This window comes from Onychostruthus taczanowskii, unplaced genomic scaffold (assembly GCF_017590055.1).
Source record: "Onychostruthus taczanowskii isolate IOZ18803 unplaced genomic scaffold, ASM1759005v1 scaffold69, whole genome shotgun sequence".
Taxonomy (NCBI): domain Eukaryota; kingdom Metazoa; phylum Chordata; class Aves; order Passeriformes; family Passeridae; genus Onychostruthus; species Onychostruthus taczanowskii.
This window is the reverse complement of record NW_024504676.1, coordinates 4315704-4341592: the sequence shown is the minus strand read 5'-3', so window position 1 is coordinate 4341592 and position 25889 is coordinate 4315704. Positions and strand designations below refer to the sequence as shown.

The following is a 25889-nucleotide window of genomic DNA, read 5'->3' as shown; positions in this document are numbered from 1 at the left end:
AGATGCTTATGATTATTAAGTTAGCAGCAGCTCAAAAGAAGGAATAGGAAGGCAATTAGTCTTGTAAGAAGCTTAGATAAAGTTAAAGCTACAGTCTGTATTTTTGAGGGGTTTGTGTGAAGTCTGCAGAATCAGTCTTTGATCCAACTATTCTTTGGTATTACAGCAACAAAGTAAGGACTATTACTTGGAGCAGGGATTAAGCCAAGAAAGTTCAGGCAAGCCAATACAGCTTTCTGTCCTGGTAAGCAACAAGCATTTAAAGAGGTTACCTGAAGCACCCACATGAAGTGACACTGAATCATCTTCACATTTCATGGTACAGTAAACTAATCTGACCCTAGAAAGCTGAACAGGAAGCTAACCTGATCTAGAAAGCTGAGTAAATTAATCAACAGTGAAGTATTATCAGGGTCATCATTGGACTCACTCTGCTTAATCTAGACACTGCCAAGGAGACTGAAGTCTTAAACTCTTCCGGGTTCTTCTGTGCCAAAGTGGTGATCAGACTTGTAGCTGCAGTAACCACACCCTAGGAAAAACAAAACACAACACAAAAAAAAAACATGTTCAATTTCGGATCAGTTTACAACACTGCCCATTAACACCTTTCAATTCAACTGGTTTTTAATATACAAAAAAAAATGTTTATCCCAATTACAAAGCCCTACATTAAAAAACCTCTTGTTTGGCCAGCAGCTAGACTAATTACACACCTGCAGAATCCAACAGAATTTTCAACAACATGATACTGCCATGCTTGCAAATTTAATGCTATTTTTTGTATTAGCTTTGTCTCATGCCTGGATAATACATCTAAAATAAGAGAACTGTATTAAAATTAAGCCTGGTCACAAATTGTCTTATTATACAAGAGAAGCATGAGCAGAAGAAATTCAATGCAGCAGATCATCCAGGAAAGAAGTCTTACAACCCAACAAGAGGAGAGGGCTTTGTATAACACAAGCACTGGATACTACTACTGCAGACTAAAGCACTCATTACTGTTGAAGCACAGGTATTAATAGCCTTATTTTCATAAAGTAACTGGACTGGGGGAAAAAAACGGTCTCCTTTCTAAAGCAAGAGGGTTTTTTAAGCATCAGAGTAAGAATGACATGGACACAACAGAACAAGGAAGTCTATGCAATGACATATCAAGTCTTGAATCTTTAGTGCACGTCTATTCTGTAAAAGCTTAGGGCAATTAATATTACACCTATACAATGTGGCTTAGTGTAACAAGGCATAAGATTAATTCATTTACAGCCAGAGGAAAAGAAGAACTTTTCCATATTATTCTTGAACCTACAATGAAAAGGTAAACAAAGCTGCATTAGAAATTAATAAATATAGCAAATAAAAAGGGCAGCTCCTTCCATTTTCTTCCCAAAGCCTGAAGACAACAGCAAGCTGCTTGCTTGAAAGACTCATGAAGAAATGAATTGTGTATTTAACAGCAGAAGGCACATCATTGTCTTTACACACTAGGCCCAAGAAGCAGAATGAGGCTGATTTACCAAGTGCTGGTCATTGAGGAGATGCACCACTCGAGATGTCCAGTCTCCCATGGGAACAAGGTCAGGAGAAGTTCTGTATAAACGCAGCAAGCACAAAGCAGCACTTTGCTTCACACTGTCCATAGTGTCTCTGCAAGACATACATACTGATTTAAAATACCGTGGTTAAGGCACAGCAATACCTGCAGGACAGCTTTATGCCAGACTTCACACTGACTCAGCATCCCTGGCCAGGCTGCACCTTTTCAACAGAAGGTCACTGAAGTCTTCTTATACTGATGTATTTGTTCTTCTTAACTTTTCCAGTTAGTTTACTTAGTCAAGTTTTCAACTATTATAGAGGCTAGAAGACACATGTAATGATTCTTTACAAACTGGAGTGACATTTCACATCTTTTATAAGAACTGAAAGTTCATCTCATCTGATCAAGAACAAGCTTCTTCCAGGCTGACTGAAATCAGACCGTTCAGATTACAACCTTATGAATGTGACCAAAGCTGGAACTACTGACAGGTCCTGCACATCAGATAGAAATCATGAACTATTCAACAGCTTCAGCACCTACAGCTGGAATGTAAGGTGGCTGTCAACAAGCACACAACCCACAAATCTATTCACCTTGCCATCCCTGCTGCTGGCACAGAAATGGACTATTTTAAGAGTGGCAAGCAACTATTCTAGTTCAGTGAACTCCTTTTCAGAAAGTTGTTGATTAAGCATTTTGTGTGATGCACAGACAACAGCTATAAAATGTACAGAGCACTACCAGGAAGAGTTTTAAGAGGCAGCTTATAAAGTGCAATCTTGGTTAGATGTTCAGAAACCTCTATATCCCCAGTAGAAGTTCAGCCCAGCTGTTCTTCATAAATTTATCAGTTTTCCATGAAATCAAGTTGTACATCAGTTAAAACCAACAAACCTATTCCTCCCCGTGTCTAATTTATATTTAAGCTACCCTGAACTAGCAAATGTAACTGACAACGCTCATTCTGCCCAGGTCACTTAGACAGGACAGGCACACAAACATGTTTCATACGTATTATCTTAGAAATGCAGAAGGAATGAGACCCTCAAGACTGATCTCAGAAAACAGACACATCTCCAAGTTTAAACAATTGACCTGAAGGTGCTGTGCTCTGTTTGCGATTAGTGACCCCAAGTGAAATTTTTGGAATTTTTTAAGGCTTTCTTATTATAACCCCATGACTCATCACTGCAGTATTGTCTCCACTATGCTACATGGAGAACATCACCTGGCAATGGCAATGGCCTGACATTTAGAATACAGTTCTTACACCACATGTCACTTTTTATATTAATGTAAGACAGTTACTTGTTATAAAAAGATCCATGCATATTCTAAAACAGTTCATATCCCTGGAGTTTAAATGCACTGTTTGCACTTGGACATTTTAAGTTTCAAAATAAATTAGCCTTACAATCACAAGTCCAACTTTACATCAACTTCAGTATAGTTTCAGACATTTCCCAGGTCTGTTTAGACACTTTCAGCTATACCAAAGTAAGAAAGTTAGTGGTGACTATTTGCCATTTACATGAATTGCTCTTTACAAGGTTAGTAGAGGAAGTAAGAAAATTCACACATCAGTATTATCATGTTCTTTATGAAGTCAGTACATTTACGTAAGAATTTCAGTTTAGAACAAAATTTGTAGTATAAACATCTATTTAGGTTCATTTATTTCTTTTTTCATCAGGAGAGGTAAGGAAAGTAAAACATATGAATTTCAGGGACATTCAGTACCACAGATTTATCCAAAACAAAAATCCAATCACAACAAGGCTGTAAAAGCCTATTCAAGACACCAAAACTCTGTTTGCACTCTAGTCTTATACTCCTACAAGCAATTCCACAGGCAGGCAAGTGAAAGCACCTGCAGGTATTGGAACTATCACTATACTGCAAGCCCAGGGCTGTAGAGTCCAAGCACAGATTAAGGTGCTGCAATGGAACCAAGCCGCTGGAAAATTTATTGGTGTTGTATTTGAAAGAGGCATATCACACCTCCCCAGCCACAAGAATTTTGGGAATTTCTCCAGCAAACGCTTCCGCCATCTCCCGGCTGCCCACATTGGCAATGCAGTGCAGAGCAAGGCCCATGAAGGTGGGGTTCCGGCTGGCCAGGTCGTTCTTGATGGCATTGTTTATCAGGCGAATGAGCTCGCTGTTGGAGTTCACCAGCACGGAGATGAACAGATAGCCCTGTGAGTCACAACATGGAAAATCTATTTTAGCTGACTTCATTTATTGTAGCATTAACAGGAAACACCATTTCTTTGACACACACACTTCTCTCCAATACCATATGGGCAGAAATGGGCATTTAGACAGAGCAAAGGCTAGAAAGATTAAGTGAATTAAAAATGAGTAAGTTCAGTGTTACCCTAATTATCTGGTTTTAAATGTTTTCTCATTCTATTCTGGCAGATAATCAAAAGATAATTTTAGATGGATGGGGACCAATCAAGATTTTGGCTTATTATTCAAATACTAACAAGTTACATGCACCTGACAAACACATCCTTATCTTCTGACATGGAAAGAGACATTTGGAAAATTAAACAGTTACTTCCCTTTTAATGCAAGGCTCAAGGCAGTTTCTTAACAAAAGTAATAATTTTATGCAGAATGCACATTTTTTGCAACTAGTTCAAGACTCCCTGTACACAAAGGTGTTTAGATTTCAGAATAATTCCTAGAGTCAAAATAAGGCTTTAAGCCAGGGCAGAGGGAATGAAGCAAAATTCTTTACAGACTCCACAGCTGAGGCAGGATATTAGACAGACCAGTTTATCTTTTTTAGAGCTCAAGTTACTCACAATTTGTTTCTCTGTATATCTATTGGAACTGAGCAGGTTTACAGCCTCCATGTGACCAAAGTCAATGTCATGACCCAGCAGAAAGATGAAGAGCAGTTTGCAGACATATTTTTTCTTACTGTAACCATCCAGGGCCTTGTCACCTGAAAAGCAAGGTAATAAACAACAATTAGGTCTATGTTTTACCTGGTTACCCAGTGATAATTCCATCTACCATTATCTATATCCTAAAGGATGATAATGAAAGGATGGTCAGGAAAAAAATGCTGTCACTTAGCCCTTGAGGTATCCTGCAGTGTCCTTAGAGTATGTTCCTACTAAGAGGCAACACATCCATGTTCGCTCCATTTTGATTTTCCCGCTTCGGTTAAGAACATTTATGTCTTCCATACACCTTGTCCTCTTAAACCAACTATCAAACCTGTATCTCAGTAAAGGTGTTAACATACTTTTCCAAGTGCACCACTGTAGAGAACTCAGTAGCAACAAAAAAAACTCCAGCAAGTTGTTTTACAAAGATCAGGTGACAATGGTCTATCCCAAAGACTTGAGGAAACACATGAATTGAGATTACCATGAGAATTTTAACGTTTTTGTAAAATGAAAGTATTCACGAGTGTTCCAGTTTCAGAAGAAAAAGGCACTCTAAATAGGTTTGGCCATATGTTGCAGTACTGCTGATTTTAGAAGCTTGCAGAAGCAACATGGAGCAGTGCAGCTTCCAGTTCATCGGGAGACCATTGCTTTTCCTGAAGGGAAGAGCTACATATGAACATAACACTTTCTGTGTTACATTCCCTCCCTACCTCAAATCAGGTTATAAAGGGGTATCCAGTAAATCAGGTAAGACTGACTGCTGAATAGCAAAATTCTGATATATACTGCTGCCTAAAAGTCTATATAAGCTCCTTCATCTCAGCATTCTGGACCTGGAATAACTGATCTGTCACATCAAGTGTGTATTCCTTAGCGACGGGCAAGCTCAGCCAGAACAGCACAGCATACTCTAAAGCTTCACTAAGATATCCCTTACTCACTGCCCTTGCCAATAAAAGCTCTAAGCTGCCTTTTTGTTTTATATTTAGCTGCCTATTACATAAATCTGAAGTCAAAAAAGAATCTTAGTAGCATAGAAGTTGCTCCTTCTTCCTTCTCATGAACTGATGAAGAGGCATATTAAATTTGCCAGGCCACATGAATCTATAGCTCCCCTGGATTTCACACTACATTCACAGACTGGATAAAAACCAAGGAAACCTTACCACTACTGAACTTACAGTTAGTGAAGGAATGAAGACTACCATCTATGTGTGAAGACATGTAAGAATGAGCCAACAGAAAGCGTACTGGTCCACTGAAGTACACAATGCTAAAAGGTTATGTTTACAGGCTGCAACTATGCATTTTGGGGGTTGCTTTCTATTCTGACCCTAAAAAATTCTTCTATTTAATCTTATTTCAACTGAGATCAATTTAAGCAAACCACTGCTATTTTAATGCCGACATTGATATCCTTCTAATTTGGGTTTTTAGGCACCTGTTGATTTTTTTTAACTGGCACAGACACTGCATCAGTTGCCAACAAAAAGCTTCACCTTAAATTAACTTTTATGTTGTGCGAAGAGGAGTCATCTTCAGGTCCATACTACAGAATATATGTCACATTTTACTTCAATACAGGAGGCAGCACTATTGAAGACACCCATAGCAGTGAAATTCTGGCTGTACTGGATCCTGTGAGCACCCTCTAACAACAGCAAGCTCTGCAGACAGCTGTCTAAAGGCATGTTTTCTTCAAGCCACTTTTACAGTTCGCTGCCATAAGGCTCTTTTCCTGCTGAGTCAGCAAGCAAATGTAGGGAATTTTGTTCTCCTAGACATCGGAATTACTGTCAGAAGAACCTGAGTGAAACGTCCAGTGGGAAGTATTTTTTTCCTTCTTTGGAAGCAATATGGCCAGAAGAAAGAGAAGATGCTCAAACATGTCTGCTTCTCTGCTGTGACCTCCAAACTATGGTGTAAGCAACAATGGAGTATTCTGCATAAATACTTCCTGTTATACTGTTTTCCCAATGAAATGGCACTCAAGAGCAGAACCTTCTTCCTATCCCACCATGGCAGGGAGATGCAGTTCAAAGATACCTTTCCTTAGGAGAGGCAAGGGAAAAAAGCCCAAAAACAAAACACAGGAAAGGCAGTGACAGCTTTACTTTTCTAGTATTTTTTCAGCTGCTTAGAAAGAGTTTCTACAAACTCTTAAGATTTGATTTTAATTGGTCATCTACATGAGATCCAGAAGGAAAAGAAATAACCAGTGAATAAACTAGTGGGTCTTTACATTACTTAGCAACAAAAACCACTCTAACTCCTGACAAGCCAGCTATTCTAGGGGACCAATGAAAGGAATAGGTGATGCTCATTACCATTAGCAGGTACTATTGTGACTCTCAGAAGGGGGTACTAAATAAGCTGAATCCATTTTAGTCAGTCTAATTCTAGTGGCCTAGCTCTACATAACTGAGGACTTACTATGGTATTGGATAGCATTAATATAATGAGTTGCTTCTCTGAGACTCAGATACACCAAAAGACATCAGAAAGTAGCTTTCACTTCACCACAAGTGAAGACACCCCAACCAACCTCCAAGACCGAATTCCCAGCAGGCCAAGAGGCTGACCTGCAGCTGCCTGTTAGTGTACAATCATCAGCAATACACAAAAGTTAGAAGTATTAAATCTAATCTCTTATATTCTCAAATAACTGGTGTTGACTTTGTGATACCAGAAAGGAAGAGGGAGTACAGAATGCTGAAACCCAATTGCTTAACGAAGAACATAGGGAATAAAAATATGTATACTTTGAATCACATCAACTTCCACAACAAACTATTTGTCAGAGTTTAGCAATTCCTTTTTTAGGTTTAGGACCTAGCTATTTAAAACATTCTATCCTTCCAAGATCCCAGTATTTTAAGAGTTCAGATTAGCAAGGTCCTTGGATCTCAGGGTATTTGAAGAATTTTTGAGAGAAGCTACGCCACAGAATCAAGCACAAAATATATTACCATCCTACTAACAAGCAGCTTCCTTCTCCACCATGTGGTATCAAAGAAAAATATTGCAAAATCAGTTCCTGAAACACCTCTTCCGAAGACAGAAAAAATGCTACACTGACTGCTTTCAAAGGCTTCTGTTCCTTGTCTACAGAAGTCAAAGCAATGTGAGAGTCCTCAAGCAACTTTATAAACTAGGCCAAGTTCTAGTTCCTACAGCTCTTCTAAGTCTTATTAGTTTCCAGCAATAACAGAATATCAGGGGTTTTAAAGTTTTTTATTATTTAATTATCTGAGCAATTTGAAAAAAGAGCACTTCAGTCAAAGGTCTCACAGTGGTTGTCTAACTCCAGCTGTCTTTTGAAGTCTGTGACTCTGATTCTTATTGAAATTTTAACTATTCCACTCCCTTCCATGTTGCATTTATGGAGAGTTCTGAAGGTTCTATTTTAAACATTACTAACAAGTCTCATTGCTTAAGTATGTGCCAAAATAGTACAGCTTCCCCCAGTCCCAAGCAAACATCCGAACAAGGGCAGAAGGAAATGTCACATGTTCTGTTATCTTTATTGCAATACACAATCATTTCTTTTAACTCAGCTCATTTTCAAATGCTTTCGGGAACATTTGCAAATGCTGCAAATCAAGTCAGCAGAAACAGGAAGGATTCACAATACATGTCAGCAGGTTTTGAGCACAGTGGGCATTTCAAAGGCTACTTGCTTTTCCTGAAAAATTTATTAGTTATTTGGCTAGGAAAAATTACTAACAGCTGATTAACAATGAGCACTATTAAGAAATAATTACTACTTCCAAATTTCTGTGTATCACCTCCCTAGCATTTGAACACAGAAGTTCTGGTTTTCCTTGCTCATACATAACTTTCACACAACCCTCTGAAAAGAAGTAAGGCAAGAAAGCATTATAAGACCTTTTAATTCAAAAGCAGCAGCTTCCAGCTCTAGCTGGGAATGTAAGTTAAAAAACAGCACGTGCTTTTCAATCGAACTCAGTGTATTTAAAAGCCAGTATGCTGCACTGTTACTGAGCCTGCTACCAGCAAGAGGGGTCAGGAAAACAGTTTAGTCCTTGGGATATTCAGTGGGGGTAGATAAGGAAGCCTGACAAGTCTAATCTCACTAGCTTTCACATGGCCTTAAAATCTTTGCTTTTAAAACCACAATAATGGCTTTTGCAAAACAGAATGGACAACACTGTTTCTTTGCTTCCTTCCTACACTGACCTCTGTTCATGCAGCTGGCAGCAATCCAGGGATATACTGTATCAGAAGGCCACTACTAGCTTAGAGGCTAAGAGAACTGAATTTGATTTCTATGTACGTAGCTACACTTTGAGACAAGATCTGTATTTCTGTAGGGGTGACAGTCCAAACCCTCTACATCAAACGCTGAATATTTGTGCAAAATAACCCACACAAATTCATAAGCTTATATTTACCATATTACTAGCACCAGAATACAGATCAGCCCTACAACTCAGGTCATATTTGAAGCCTGATTATACTTCCAATAATTCAGTTTGTCACTGAAGACACTTCATGATTTTACTGTGTGATTGCCTTCACACGTGACCAGAAGACAGTGTGACTAAGCAGACCCATCTTAAAAATAAAGCCTATGCTTTCACAGCCTGCTAGGAAAGCAATTTACTGAGTTCACTGTTACATAGCTTCAGTTTAAAACAGGTATTTAGACCTTATCTTAACTTCCTCCAAAGGGTTACCATGTATTTTGGGAAAAGAGAGATAAGTTGCTCAAATATGGCAAACCAAGTCAAAAGAAAAAAAAAAAAGGAAAAAAAGAGCAACAGTTAACAACTCACATTGGGGCACTTTCGCATGAGCTGAAAGAAGATACACAAGCGTGTCTGAAATCTAGCAGCCACTAGTACCACAAACCCTACTGAGCAATCAGAACAAAACTAAATCCTAATGCCAGAGCAGGAAAAAAGGAACAAGTGTGAATCAGGCAGAGAATAAAGTTCCTCTGACCGCAGAAAGAGCTTACAGATTTGTGGGCAGCTTCATTAATACATAAATTCTGGTTTGCAAGAGCAAAGTGATACAACAATTTAATAAACTGGGCATTTTTTCACTCCCAAAGCAGTTACTTCTTTGACACTCAGACTTCCAGTTTGGTTCAAGCATGGGAACAAAATCAGCTTACAGTCTGAACATGTAAAACAACAGGAATAGCATCTCTGCACATTTTACTCCTACAGCTTCTTCTTTATCACACTGGTGTAGCTTCTCTCTAGTACATTCTTCTTATCTCAGTTAATGCAGAAGCATTTAAAGCAACCGTCAAGGACACTGTGACCTCAGCAATGAAGCTTCCTCATGCTTAGACAAGAAACACAGTCACCTTAAGTACAGAGATTCTAAATTCCTGCTCAGCTGGGTGCACAAAAGCTGGATCACAACCCAAAGCCATAGCACAAGTTCCATGAGTTCAAAGAAAGTATTGCTTGTGCAGAGACGTAAAACCTCATCCCAGCCTGTTAAATACAAGGGTACTTTAAACACCAAGTTACCCAAACATAAGGCAGGTATCAGGCCTGACAGCTACTTGCATGCTAAAACAAAGGTAGAAATATTGAGGGTCTGTCTGCAACAGTGTAAGAATACACCTTGCAAGTTACATGGGATGGGCATCCAGATAACGCAACAGCGTGTACTGAAGCACACAAAGGCCCAGAGGTAGACCAGACTCCTACATTAGTGTCACACAAGAACTTCTCTGTCAAGTGGTGTTGTTTCTTGGCCTTTCCCTGATTACAGCCATGCAGCCAGTCCAAAAGCTGCACCTTTGGCCAGGAAAGGCCAGTAACTCAGAGCACCAGTATTCACCACAGTTATTTAGCAAGGGACTTAATCTTAACTTGACAATCACACATTTGTCTTAATCCAACTATTTTAAAACATTTTGAGGTCAGAGCTACATGAAAAGTAACTGGGCTAAACTGAGTAATCTCCACTTAAACCAAGAATAAAATGCATATGAAAGTCTCTTAAATTTTTATACAGCCCTTCTGCAACAAAGAACCACACAGCATGAAGTCCATGTGGGAGTCCCGCAGCAGAAAGATAACACAGCTATCAGCTCCTCACACTCTCAAGGCCTCAAGCAGTTACACAACAAGTTGTCTGAACACAACTTTTTCCAAATTGTGACATGTATGTTTTTACTCAGGCTTCATCAAGTTATTGTCTTCAGGTAACTAAGATTTTCCACCCAAAATCCATACAGATTTAGTAATAAACCATAATGAAGATCAGCTACAAGAAGGTTTAGCCATCTTCTGCTCAAGCTATTGAATGAGCATATACTGACCTTTATTCAAAACTATTTAAATAGTGCTTAAAGGATGCTACTCAAGGTATGCAGCCTAAAGTTATGACACTACTTTGCTGAAAGCACCTCTATTCTCTGATCACTGCCTGATTTATGGCTCTACATAGCCAGAGACTCCTATGATAATTTCTCCCCTGTTTCATGAGCAAGCAGAGAAGAATTAACTGTTCATGTACTTTTACCTATTTTTCTAAGGAAAAAATGTAAACAAAGAGGCACGTGATGGCTTCTAATTTTGAAGAATTTCTTGCACTGTCATTAACTCTTCCCTTCTAAGCTGTTGATGACACTCAGGTTTCTAAAGGTCTTCATATACCTTAAAGAGACATACTACTTAAAATGTACCCACAGATTATACAAAGTTCAGGAAAGTTATTTGTTAATGTATTGAGTATTCCAAACAGATATGCTGGTCTAAGCCAGGATAGCCAACTAAGGTAAATGAATTTACCACAGATCCAGCAGATTCTGAAGGCACATATATGACCTCCACATTGCAATGCCTTATCTAACTATACACACTGCCCCAGAACTATTTAAACAAAACTTGCCACAGCCACTACTGTCATAACTCAATTTAAAAACATCCCAACTACCCCTCAGAATCTTTAAACTTTGAAACCACATAGACAACTTGCATACAGCTAACAGCATGAGTTTTACCTTGTGCTGTTCAAAAGTTAATTGCTGCCTCTTGAAATTAGTTACTGCATATCCTTTGTTTCAAATGAATAATTTGTACTGTTGTTGCTTGTGGTCAAGATGTATAGCTTCAGCAACTACACATTTTAATTTAATTCTCCTAGAAGACAGCCTAACCCATTACTTCCATAAAGGGCTCAGAGCTGAAGAAGGAGGAAGGAAGAAAAGTTTAAACAGATGCTGTTTTACTGGAAATAATCACATCCACCTATTTTACTTCAAACTATTCACAGCCTCATAGCTTTCTGGAAGCAAACAGGCTGAGTAGTCACATGGTTAGGAGGGCAAGTATTAGAAATAGTTTGTGACCAGCAGCCCAATTCTTTGATAGAGGATGGAGTTTGCTTCTGTTATGGCCAAGAATCACAGGACTGTCAGAATGTTCTATAGTTAAAGAGAACATTTTCAACAGTAATTCTAACAGACTGCTCTACCATTTTGCTTGAGTCAGCAGCTGACAAAAGATGTACAAGCATGTAAAAAAAAAACCCCATAAAAGAAAGTTATATGGAAATATATATAGTATAGTATGAGCAAGTCACTTACCTTTAAATTTTGACCGAATGTTTGCTAGTTCTTTATTTATCCTCTTTATCTCTGCCTCTTTACTTTTGCCTGAAATGAAAAGAACACGTATCAGGACACAGTGCTTTGGACATCCCTCTGCTACCAGAAGCATTTTTTCACCTGAACAGAAATATACATTTGTGAACATACAAACAACAGGAGGAGTTACAACTCTCCATTTCCATCACTGGAACTAAAGGCAAACAGAGGTAACTCAAGCATCACTTTGTACAGAAATGTGAGAAGCTCTAAGGACCTCCCTGTTTCAAGAAGCTTTGCAGACTTTAGAAAGTGTCACTTGCATATAACCTGAGATGCCACTGGTACTGACTTTCACAAATGCTCCAGTTTCTGTTCCTGAAACTGCCCAGAGAAAAATGAATTTTACTTCCTACATGATTACTAAGTTGACTTTGTGCTTTGAAGGAGTGAGTCTCCTAAGCACAATCTTATAAACAAGCAGCTCAGGTTATTCCTCACCTTAAGGACAAGCCAATTTATTGTTTCTCTGTTGAACGGTCATCCAGTTCAACAGCTTTAAAAACATTCTTAACAGACTGAAGAGGAAATGCAGCAATCTCACAAGGAGTCCAAAGGCTCAAGACCTCACACAGTTAGGATACAAGTTCAGACTTTCAATGTATCTCATGAAAATAATTTGAAAACCAGAAATATTTAAAATTCACACTTTATTAGATGACTTGGCAATCCTATGCTTCTCAGCACCATCAGCATTTCATATCAACTTTTGATTCCAAGAATAGGTATTGGGATTTCTAGTACCAATTCAAGTTACATAGAGAAACAGCTGCAGTTCAAATTCTGGTAATGCAAACTTATTCAAGTAATAGTTGCATTGTCCAAACCAAAACAGCTTATTACTCTTTAGCATGTTAGTTTTTGGTGACTGAGATTGTAGAGACATCTGGGTCCGCTGTCTCCTACATGAGCAGAAGCACAGAAAGGTAAAACAGCCAGCTCGGGCACTGTGATCAGCTGCCTGTCATTTGAGGGAAGCAACTGAAGTACACTTCAGCAATGCAGAACTGGCCATTTAGTTCTGTAGTTAATTCAGACCTGTACCTACTCAAAATTTCAACAAGTCTAAAACTTTTGTCCATTTTCCAAAAGTTTCAAGCAGTTTCAAGCATTCCAAACATCAACTAGCACCAGAAAATGACAGCTTCCTTCCCTCTTCATCACATATATTTGCTACAAGGTTATGAGTAAAAGTCTCCTAGCCCTGGTTCAAAATGGCCCAAACTTATGGGTTGTGGGGATCACATGCCCTGCGTTCACACATTTCCCCACACCATCGGGATCACAGCTACAGCCATGAATGTGCAAGCAGGGGATGTGACAAGGCTTGAAGGGCAGATCATGATCAACATTTCAAAGCACCTCCAATCTCACCCCTTTCTTCAACAGAAACATCTCACAGTATTTAAATATCCCACTACATTTCCAAGTCCAAAAGCCTGTGTCACCCTAGGATTGTTAATCCTCCCTCTACTATTCCTTTGGGGAGCTTACAGCAGGCTCCATAAAAGGTGACTAAGTAACTCAAGGAAACAAGTGCCTTAGGATAGTTTAAGGGCAAAGTATAAAGGAATCCCTTGCCAAGTACATATGAATCTAGATTTTGTAATTTCTTGACTTAGAGTCAAAAAAATAACTGAAGTTAGGCACTTCTGAAACCAACTCTTGCATAAGATGCAGAAAACGGGTTTGTATTAATCTGCCTCTAACAATGGCCACAAGAGAACAGAGAGAGAGCAGCCATAGCACACTGCACAAACAGAACTGTTAGGCCCAAAATAGAAGCAACTACTTTAGTTTGCCTTGTCCTTTTAACAAAATACCTACAGACCCCACATACTCACTTCAAATGGAATTTTTCCATTCTACAACAGTATTTTGTAAGGGCTGCTGCTCAAAAGACTTAAGTGCGGGTGCCTTGGCAGGCACTCCACAGGGCAAAAAACAACCCACAACTTCAGAGCTCAATAATTTACAATAGCTGTTCTGAAACAAACTGTAGTTTATATCTGTATGCACTTTGATTTCCAGATAAAGCAGAAGATAATGTCCACAGTTTTAATTTGACCTAGAAATTCCAATTAACTTCCCGAATGACAAAGCTAAAGAACACAGTATAGTTCCCTCTGTTTATAAAGATGCATCTGTTGGAATCACAAAGTCTAGCAGTTTTCACTAATATATTATGAAACAAGAGTTTTGTTCTAATTTAACTTGTCAATCTAAAGAAAGCTGGTTTTAAAGCAGTAACACTATTTATTGTGTCAATGAGCAGCAAGTCGTACAATCTAAGACCTGAAGTGTCTTCCTTTATAGATTTTAGATTGGTCTTAATTGGATTATTTGTCCTGTGCACACAGCAGAGAAACTCAAATGTTTGCTTCTAGGGCACTTGCCAGCATTAGGAGTTCATTACTACACTGAAGCAAGTCGTTTGCTTCTCCACCCTGAGAGAACAGGGGCCACAGTAACATACCCCGAAAGGGTGCAAATGTTTACATAAATAAACAACACTTCAATTTTGTAAGCTATTTCTTTTTAAAGAGTTGAAAACAACTTCCCTTGTTTTCAGCCATACATCTGCTTCTGATGAAAAATTTAATCTCCTGAAGCTATTAGTTTATTTTCCCTTTTACCATGGGAAGAGCACGTCTCATTAAGACATAACCACAGAGTCTGGAGATTTTGTACTTCATTTACATTAACAGGGCAGAGAATGTAGAGCTCAGTCTGGGACATTGCTAGCCTGAGTAGGATATTTAGTTTTTAAATTTAGAAACTAGGTCTTTGCTCTGTATCTTTAACCTATGTTTGTAAGGAAAGTGAATTGCAATATTTACTTTGAATTAGTAGCAATTGTTCCTCTCACCTCAGCAAGTGTAGTAATAATCACAATTTTAAAATGTTAAAAATAGGGTGAGGAAAGGGAAACAGTAATACATATCATTTAGCTTTTCTTAACCCAAGATGAAACCAAGGCCATCTTTTACTTTTTTAAAACCACCGAAACCTCCTGGCAAACCTTTCAAGCAGTATTATTTACCTGCTACACTCACAGATTATCAGTTACTGCTAGAAATTGTGTTCTTTGTGTCCTAAGCAAGCAACAGAGCATTAAGCAAAGCCTGACTAAAATACTTCAGGAATTCGTGAAGTCAGCACCTTCTGTAGAAATAGTCTGCAGGCTCAGCAACACAAACATGGAAATCCCACCCCCATGCATACAGCTGTAGCAGCGAGATGACAGGAACACCCAGAGTCACATCTGAAGGTTTATTATCTCAAATTTTAAATCTTGCTTAGCATATGAACAAAAGTCTTCTTCAAGTAATTCCTTCAGGCTTCTATTTTGAAGGCAGTATATGATCTCATCCAGACTATGACCAAACATAAACATCTTAGCAATTAGCAGGTGATAAAAAGTTTAACTCCATATACTGGAGATCACATTGAACAATTAAGTTTTCACCTTATTACTAATTACAGTCTATGCAAGCCTGCAATTGTAGTTTTAAAGAACAGTACCAGCACACCAAGTGTTAAATGTCACTGAGGGCAATCACACAATGCTGAGGACAACTCACAAGTTAAAACCAGGCTGAAGTACCTAACCCCAAATTTCCTCAACTCCAGCAGTTTATATTGTATGGTAACCTTATTCAAACACAATTAACTGCTTATATTAGAGGATAACAAAGCAAAACAAAAGCTCACAGTGGAAGGCAGCTTCCATTATAAAGGACAAAAGAAAATAGAAGTATCATAAACCAAAAACCAATTTTTAGCTAGATCTTCTGTCACACCAAGTGTGGAAGGGCACTGCTAAAATGTGTTTGATTAACTGAAGTTTTCATCACATTACTCTGACTTGCCAGCATTCACTGAATAATTTCTATATGCATATTTTATTTTTACCATCACTAGAAACACTCAAGTAGCCTTTAGGACAGTAAAAAGGAAGATGATGATGATAGCTGAAGGAGTGCTATGCTGCAGGAATAAAGGCTTACGTTTCAGAGCTAACAAAGGCACTTACTCTGCCACACTTTCAGGCTGTTACCCAGCTCCCAGTCTCATGAAATTATCAGAGCTGTATACCAACAAAATGTAGCCTTACAACCCTAGTGTGTGAGTGCTGCTCATCATCTCCAAGATGGGTACTGAGCACACAGGTACCCAGCCACAACACAGTCCAAGGTGCTTATGGGTGATTACTTCATATTTGGCAGTTTGTCAGGCTTCAGACTGCATCATGCTGCCTACTGCCTTCACTAGAGAAGGTAAATTTAGTCTGCAGAGCAGTATTATCTTTAATTACCATCTTGTTTAACAAAGATAGAGTAGGGAACATCGCAAGTCACGCAGCTCATCAAAGAATCAACTACTATTCTTGTATTTCCCAGTAATCCAGGCTACAGCCAGTACTTCAGTTCTGCATAAATACACCTCCATTCCTCTGTTTGGAGCTCTGCATTACAACCTAAAGAATGAGAAAATAGAGGTTGCAGGAAAGGGGTTTGTTGAGTCCATTCATTTGAAAAGAACACCTGACATAGCTTAATAGTAACCTGGCAGCAGGGTTGCAAAGTTAAGTAAGTGCTTCAAGGTTAGAATTAGTGTGTTGCTTTGGCTCACTCAGACAGTGACCTGCTCCATCAGGATTAACTTGCTGCTACACTAACTGCAGACTGTTAGAGGAAAGGTTGAGGCACACAACCTACCTGTGCTAACTAAACTGTTCTACTAGTTAAGAACTACTAGTTCTTAACTTTCATACAAACCACTTGATATATTTCTGACCAAGCCTACACATTTATTTCCCAAAGGAAGAGAGAAGCATTTTTTCTATCAGCAGCTACACAAACACTGAGCTGAGTAGATTTCTGCAGGCAAGGCCTTGAGACACAGGCATACTGTCAACATTGAAAGCAACAAATAAATAAATAAATAACTTCACAAAAGTTTAGATGTTCCCAGTACTCATCTGGCTCCAATCTGCTTAAGGCCAGCAGTCAGTGTAACTGAGCCCAGCCAATAATTCATTTTGAATTTACATACAGGGGATAACTACACTGTGCTACCTCTTAGCCTTACCTGCCCTACGGCCATCTGACAATTTATGATTACAGATGCACAACTGCTGGCATGAACTATAAGCAGAGGATAGGAGGCTCTGTTAGCACAAGGAAAAAGCCTGCCACAATTCTGTCATGCTTCCTGAAGGCCAGTAGTAGTGTGACTTTTTGAGGCACTATGATAGGCCTAATATAACATGAACTCTGTTCACATTCAATTATCAAACAGGCCTTGAAGAGAGAGGACAAGTTACTTTTCTGTTTAGGAGAGAGAATACAAATACTACCAAGGTTAATTAAGAGCAGCAGCTTCTCTGAATTCCTTAATGGCCAGGAAAACTTAGGAAGAACACAGTTCTCACAAAAAAGATAAATTCTCAATTTCAAAGGTGATGTTAGACATCTTGCCTGAGAGCTGTGAGTCACTGTTTTCCAAACATAAGAATGTTTCTGGTTATGTTTTCCTCAGCCTCGACATCAGGAGCATCCAAGCTGATTGGCCACTGCAGTGGGAGAGACAGCACAGCCAAACTGCTACCCAACTTCCCTTGGGCAAAACACTGATAGTTTGACAGTCAGTTTGATTCAAGGCTGTGCTTCTTAAGAGACAGCTACAGACAGTTCCTAAACTCTGCTCTTGTCCCACACATTCCTGCTACTACCTTGTATTGCTGCAGATCAGTTTGGGAGCCTAACAACCAAAAGCAAGATGGCAAAGTCTAGGCTAAGGCTAGAGCTAAAGCTAAGTCATGCCAGCTTTATCACAAGTGATAGTGCCAGCAGAAGACATGACCAGGTATAGAACAAGTTCACCCATTCACTGTCTAAACACACTTCAGTTGGCATAAAGCAATCAAATGACCCACTTGCCTTTTCTATTGCTAAACCAGCCTGCAAACATGATGCAAAGACTACACTGCATTTTGAACCCTGCTGTCAGGGAACAGAGAAACTGGTTGAAAGGCAGGGAAAGTCAAAACAAATAATAGTGTCTCCACTGAAAAAATGATAGAGGAAAATATGCATGTAAAGGTAATCAGTGCCTCCATTTTTGTCTTTGTGAAAGAGCTTTTTTACTTACTCGTATCAGTAAATTAAACCATTACTTTTACCTGCCAGCAGGACAGATACTCACATTACAGCTCTAGAGGATAGATTAGCCATTTGCTATGCAGATCATGATCTTCATGAAGTAAACCACCAAATCCATCCTCTAGCTCTCCCTAATCTCTCAGCTGGCTCTTTAGCACAGCAGGGAAGAAGGCAAAAGAAAGGCAGACAGGTTGCACAGCAATACATTAGAGGAGTCTGCTTGCCCATCCTCACATTGTCAGTCTGTCTATATAAATTCCTTCATTTGCTTAAACTATCTAGGGTACTACAATAGAGTTGCAAGCTCCAGCTCCACCCGAGTCTGAAGGAGCTTGTTGGTGCAATTGTTTACAAACTCACTGCACAAGTAATCCAGAGAGACTACAATAAAATACTGAACACCTTTACCAGAAAAAAAAAATGTTAGTATGGCTTCACTTTTGTTCACAAATCAACCTGTTCAAGTCTGCAGAACAAGAAGCTTTTTGTTTACTGACGTGCTAACATCCTGTTATGAACAAAAACAGGAGTGCATGCTGTCCTTCCACAAGATCTGTTTGATCAGAAGAAAAGAAGTGCCTGTCATGTTGAAGATCACGAATGGCACAAAGGCAGTTTAGGAGTGTTGTGTCTTTGGACATCCTGCTGTGATTAGATATCTAAAGACAGACACCAGTGACCTACTGATAGTTTAGAACTTTATGTAGAGTACATTTTCTAATATTCAGCACAGTAAGTGAACTACTATCCACAGAACTGACTTCTTCCTCCACTATGCCACTAGAGATTTGCCCCTGTAACAACACTTCTCAGGAAACAGAAGGGAGTCACAGGCTTTACTGTAATCCACTAATCCATTAACTCCTTGTCCTCATAAGAGAAGAGAAATAAGAGCACAAAAGCAGCTTTCCAATCCAGATGTCATAAACTGCAACAATTTAATACAAGTTTAATGATTTTTAGATGCTTACCATGGCTATTTTTTTCTAACTAAGCACCGTAAGTTAAGAGAAAATTTGAGAAGTAACCAGGTAATAGCATCTTGTTTAAGACCAGATCTTTCTCCAGAATAACTGAAGGCGTACTGGAAGTTCATATCCAAGTGACTTTGTGACATCAGAACATCTGTCTGGCAGTTTAGGCGGCAAAACAGCATTGACTCCTCAAACTCAAAAGAGAAGTTTTAAGCCAAGAAGATATGCAAACAGAAAGTGCAGGGTTAGGCTTGTATACAAAGCAGCTCTTCCCTCTTCCTTGACTGAGCAGCATCCGAGCAGTCATTGCCTTGACCAGACTTTGCACACTGCAGAGCTACACTCCCTTCAACAAGAGAAGGCAGTATTTGCACTGATTTACTACACGTCACTGTGGACTCTCTCTACCTTAGCTCACATTCAAACAGAAGAACAGTTTGAGGCCTATCCTAGTTTAGCTATCACTTCTAAACTACTGTTTCAGGGACCTTAAAATACTTTTGAGCTCATTAATTAATGCAGATATGTAATAGTCTCTGCAACAGCCCTTAATTTCCTCTTATCAGTCCTGATGGGCAGTCTTTATCCAAAGGAATTCAAATTAAGCAGTCCAGGGTATCTAACAGAGAGGTTGGATGTCACATGAAAGATTCTAGCTCTTTACTATCTCTCCTCTAAGTCAAACATGCACAAATTAAACAAACATTAAAAAAAACTAACAAAAAAATCCCAGCCACTACGAGCTCTTTGAAATGACCAGGAGCAAGCCAAGACAGAGAAGCAATGGGAAGAACAGCAGTTTTGTTTTAGAGATCCTCCTCAGACTAATCTCATGCTAATTGTGTTTTCCTTAAAGCACTCTCCTGCAAATAGTAGCAAGTGATGCAAGACTTAGAGCTTATTATAGCACGTTCTTAGGGCTGTTTTTTCAGGCCAGAAACCGACCATATTAGATGCACTGCCACAGCCTTGAAGAAGCAACAGGAGAGCAAACAAAGATGCCTTGCCTTCCAATTTCTTCAAAAAGGTAATTAATCTAAGAATACATGTAAAAAAAGTCTCTGACTGTCTAGATAAGTATTTCAAGTCCTGCTTTAACACTTCATGCAATGCAAACAAGAAGCCACACTTCAGAGGAGCAATGCAGTAGCTTTAGCCTACACAGTGACAGCTTATTACTGACATATAATAATTACTTACAGGTAACTAAAGCAAGCTGTATGTGCTCAAGCTTCTACGTGAAGTTTGTTTCACTGGGTGGCTGTTCTCACAGAGAAAAATAACTCCATACATACCCATGTAGTCATTTAATCCATGAACGTGCCCCTCCCACCTACACCTGCAGTGCAGTTCATAACCTACCATCCATGCAAACAGGTGATCATCATATGATGAACTTAATGAACCATCTTTTTTCAATCCCCACTTGCTGACCTGTAACCTGATGCACCAGTCCCAATGCAGTGAAGCAAAGACACATTTTGGGAGGTTCAGCTTCAGGACATTATCCCTTGTCTAGTACAATGAAAATTAAATGCATTAAGTTCTATGAGAAGAAATAGACCTTTGTTTATTATATTTGTTGGATTTTATTTAAGGAAAAAATTTGGCCTGAGGAAAAAGAAACAGTAACTTGGAGGAAAATATGCAAAGAAACTTTTTGAGAACAAACTCAGGAATTCTTCCTCCGTCTGTCCAACTTCTGGAGCAAAACTGAAAAAGTAAGACAGTTACCTAGCAAGGGAAATTAAGAACTGTCTTGTCCTCCAAACCTGTGACAAAAGCAGCTTTTGCCTCTGCTCAGACACATCTCATCAACCTAAGAGGAAGTGGCTTCCCAATTTTAATGTGGAGCAGGAGGTTACCAGTAATACACTTAATACTGTAACAGAAACTATTTCTACATTACAGGCTGCAAATGAAAGGAGAAAAGCAAGCTTTCCTGGTTGTCAGGGTGAACAGCAAATAGCACTGTTGCTGCAGCAGAATAGGTGAGTGACAAATGACTTAAAAGTATTTCATTGTGAGATAAGCATGAAGCTGTACTCAAAAAAAAAAAAAAAAAATACTCCTGATGATGTATCTGTCAGCTAAGACAGCTGGAGAGTTTATAAAGCCCCACCTTGCATAAGCCAATTGCTTCAGCAGCTCTGCAGTAGATACACAAGAAAAGACTTAACATACTATTTAAGAATAAATATTTCTTGCAGGAGTCCATATGCTTGTAACACATGCAGATCTTGTTAGGTTTTAGTTCGTGAGGCACATAATCCATGCAGTGACAAGGACTCCTCCTGACCTGAACTCCCAGGTTTGGACAGCACTACCAAATCACAGGGTTCAGGAACTTTCAGCTCCACTCCACCACAAATTTTTGTACAGCATAGCCACACCTAACTATTTTCTCAGTCACACCAACCAAGCACTCATTAACTGGGCTATCCTAATCAAGTAAGTACTGCAGTTTGGCTTTCAACCTGTAGTTTTCTCGTCTCTCCTCTAAAAACCTACTTACTGTAGTAATTTATATATTTTACAAAACAATCCAAATAAACAAGTTTCTAGACAAGTTCATGCATCTGCCAGCAAACTGACAGACATCTAAAAGGGTTATTTTCTAAAACATATTTTTATCTGGCATCTGCACTAAGACCTCCCATATGCAAAATGCAAAGCCTACAGTAAGAAGCTGCCCTGAAACAAAATTCTGGAGAGCTATAAGGAACTGAAGGATAATTCATTTTCTTGTATTATCATATTTTGAAAATTCACTTGATCTTTGTATGAATAAAGAATATTTCATTTTGAAAGAAGACACTCAATATGACAGCTTCACAGAGGCTAGAGCAAAGTCAAAGTGCTAAGATACCTCTCTTAGCCTTGAAATGTTTTACAATTGCTGCTGCAAGTAGTATTCCAACTGTTTTTAACAAAAAACATCAGACTTTTGAGAAATCAGTGTATTTTAAAATAGTCTACTTTAAAAAACACATCTGACACAGAAGTATTTAAGACAAAAATCAAGAAGTTTAATAGATAAACCATGTGCCAAAAATATGTCTGAACAACACAGAAGTGACAACCAAGCTTTGAAGTATTAAAGACAGGCTGGTAGTGCGAGCTGCTTGTTCACAATCAGCTACAGTTGTAAACACTGAAAACTGCTACCAAGTAAGACTTATGTGAAGCCTGTAACAGACTGGTATAAAGATAGGCAAGACAGGCATCACTCCCAAATCAGTAAGACATCCAACCTGTAACCTAATCCTGCATTATTTAGTACTGCAGACATAGTAGATACAAATGTCCAAAAAATAAATCTTGATGTAAGGAGATCATCCATCCAAGCACAGTCAGTGCAATTGTGTGTGCACCCTTCTTTTTTCAGCAAGATCTGTAATGTAGCATCCTTATCTGTGCAGAATCTTTCAGAATAACCCCTCCCCAAACACACCATGTTTCACCATTACTCAAAATCTGGAAATGCTATTGGCAAACTAAAAGTGCCAAACTTTTGTGGCAGTATTTAAAAGAGATACAGGAGTCCAGCAAAGCCAAAATTTGGATTGAAATTAAAAATGCCCGCAGAACTTTCTGTGTTACTGCAACTATCAGATATTTAGTCCAATTTTAAGGCTAGAAATAGAGGTCAAGAGCTGCACATGGCATCTAGCTTCCCTCCCTTCTCAAAAAAGGAACACTTGCTTTTTCTTTGCTTAGTAAAAATATGCTGTTCACCTTAATAGCTGCTACTTTTTGTTCTTGACAACATCTAGCTCCTCACTGAAGAGGCAAAGAGGGAGCTCTAGCCAACAGCAATACCTGCAAAGCCCAGTCTCCAGAGAGTACTTCTGTGAATACTCCAGGAAGCGCTTTTGTGAATCTTACTCTGTGTACACTAGCCCAGGGTTAGCTGGCAGCACTCAGAGCTCCACTAGAGGAAAGGCTCAAATGCCATTCACAGCTATCTGGAAGCTTCATACATCACCTACTAGTGGGAATACCAGCTCTTCTGCAGTTGTTAAGAAGATGCTGGTTTTTTTTCATTATGAAGACAGAAAGACACAAGTAATTACAGCTCCCAAACATCTGTCTGGACAGAGACAAAACATTTGAGATACACCAATATTTGTTTGAAGAGTCAGAGCATTAACATTTTATTTGTATCAAAAGTAAGTTACATCGTTGTGTTTCCTGCAGATAACTAGAGCATGAGAGGTTTGTTGTTCCATCTGGATGAAGTGAGCTTCAGCTCTGTTCACACATTGCCTCGTGGGGAAATAAGTACCTAATTTGTTATATCCTACCACGTTAAATTTTGTTATTTCACATCCCTGAACACATGTTACAAACCTAAGAGCCCAAATGTTTCTCTTGTATTTACTTCTAGCGAATTCCACTGAAAACAAGCGTGGACCAATTTAACCAACTGCAAGACATGAAACACTGATGAATCAAGTCATACTGTTTCCAGCTGAATCAATGAAAACAATAATTAAAAAATCATTGTGAACTGTATTGGGTAGATACAACAGCTTAACAAGTCTTAACTGCTATGACACCAAGTGGAACTATGTTACACACGTAGCTTACACAGAACACCAGGACACTGGAAAATGCTCACTGAATAGCAAGGCCAACTAGACAAAGCACAAGAGCATTTGTGTAACCTGGAACTGCTACACTATGCATTTTATAAGTCATCTTCTACACAGACCAAAGTGAAGTCTAAAGCAACCTAAGGACCTGCAACTCTGTTTTGAAAAAGAAAAACCACCTCATTCAAACAGCTTCTGCTCTAAGGAAGATTATTAAGCTTGAATTTGTTCACATCTCCATGTCCAAATCACCTGATTATAAAGACACTGCATTTAAATGCTCTCATTTTCCCAGTATAACTTCTTTGCCAGGTTTTTTTATCAGAAGTCATCAATATGAAGTTTTTCAAGCCAGTGTGATTAAATAATCCCAATGCCAGCCCAGTCAGAACAACATAATTTGCATTAAAAGTTCTCCAAATCTGTTTATATCTTTAGAGAGAAGACCTTACTGCCATTCCTCCACTGCTTTTAAAATAGCCTCAAGTGATCTACAGAGACACACAGGTGGACAAAATAGAGCTGTTTCATCACACCAACCACAGCGACCTTAGCCCTTCCCCAGGCAATTCCTGCCACATCATACACTTAGATCTCTAACTCCGATTAATATTAAACTATTGTATGCAATTCTCGGACAAAAAGGAAGACTGAGCACTGAAGTGTGCCCCCACACACAGCCCTTCCCCCCACACCAAGCAGCAGCAGCAGATCTGTACTCCTCCTCTCCCGCTGCACAGTCACAGACATGCTCTCCCACATCTCTCGGGGGGGGGGCACTTACTCGCACCCCCCTCCATCCCATTTTTGATTACACTGATCCCAAGCGCTGATTTCCACCAAAGCACAATCTTAAAGCCAATTTAAGCCAAGCCTAGGCATACGCACTGAGGGCCCAGCTCTCAGGCGCCTACAGAGGCCTGTTTTCCATCAGTGACGTGATGAACCGAGAGCCGCTCAGGGATCTGGAAGGAGCCCAGGGACGCCTCTCCCTGCCCCGCCGCACACCCACCCGCGCCCCGGCACCGCTCCGGCGCATCGCGAACAACGGCGGCACCGACAGCCGGCACCCCCTCGGCCCGGGCGGCCACCGCGACACTCAGGGACGGGCGAGGGGGGTGACAGGGGCAGTGAGGGGGGAGGGAAACACCCCAAACCCACCCACCCAAAACGCACAAACCCACGGGCAAACGCTTTATGCTGCCCCCCCTCCTCACCGCGCCGCCCCCCCCGAGCGCGTCGCCATTTCGTGAGACAGGAGCGCTCCGAGCTGCCCGCTGCGGGGATCGAGGGGGAGAGGGGAGCACTGGGAAGGAGATCGAGGGGTGAAGCCCCGGCCCCACGGGGCACCCGCCCATGGCGACGGCCGGCGCGGCCCAGCCCAGGCCCCGGCCCCGGCACCACTCACAGTTGCGGATATCGGAGATGAAGACCGCCAGGCCTCGCATGCCATCGCCCTTCGACACCGCAGGCATCGTGGCGCACGATCACGGCCGCCCAGGGACGCGACACGCCGAACCCCCGCAGCCGCCGCCCGCTCTCCCCGCGGGCTGCTTCAGGCCGCTCCGCCGCCTCCGCAGCGCGCAGGCGCCGCCGGGGCGGGTGCTGCTCGGGCGCCACCTGCCGTGCGGAGGAGGGAGCGCCGCGGGTGCGCCGGGCCCCCTGCGCCTCCCGGTGCCGCAGCCACAGCGGGCGCGGTCCCCGCCGTACCCCGGCATGTACCCCGAGATGTGCCCCAGCTTCCGAGCATCCCCCGTGCGACCCTGCGGCCCAAAAGGGCTGGCTAGCTGGAGGCTGGGCCTCGGGGATCGACCGTGCCGCTGCTGGGACGCGATTTCCAATCACTGTCCGTGAGGGCAAACGGGCCCGGGCCGAGGTGAGGGGGCGGCAGGACGGCGTCAGCCGCTGTGCTCGTGGGTGAATTCTGCACGCTCCCTGCTCGGGAACAGCCTAATCCCTTCCTCTCCTCGTGACCCTAGTGGCCGAGAAGTTTGATGATTTTTGAAGGTGAAATACCGGGCTACTCAGGCACCTCAGAGGATATAACTGCTGA

The 25889-nt window shown here is 40.5% G+C and overlaps 1 protein-coding gene across 2 annotated transcripts in view; it reads right to left on the bottom strand.

The window, feature by feature from the left end:
* AP2A2 (adaptor related protein complex 2 subunit alpha 2) overlaps nt 1-25421 on the bottom strand; it is a 44735-nt gene extending 19314 nt beyond the window's left edge. For both annotated transcript variants that reach the window (XM_041421116.1, XM_041421117.1), the window contains exons 1-6: nt 25245-25421; nt 12038-12106; nt 4363-4505; nt 3552-3745; nt 1521-1650; nt 431-532 (exon numbers count right to left, since the gene is read on the bottom strand). In XM_041421116.1, coding sequence (XP_041277050.1) covers nt 431-532; nt 1521-1650; nt 3552-3745; nt 4363-4505; nt 12038-12106; nt 25245-25311 — 705 coding nt within the window. In that variant the 5' untranslated portion in view covers nt 25312-25421. The remainder of the gene's footprint in view (nt 1-430; nt 533-1520; nt 1651-3551; nt 3746-4362; nt 4506-12037; nt 12107-25244) is intronic.
* Between the last annotated feature and the right edge of the window lie 468 nt (nt 25422-25889).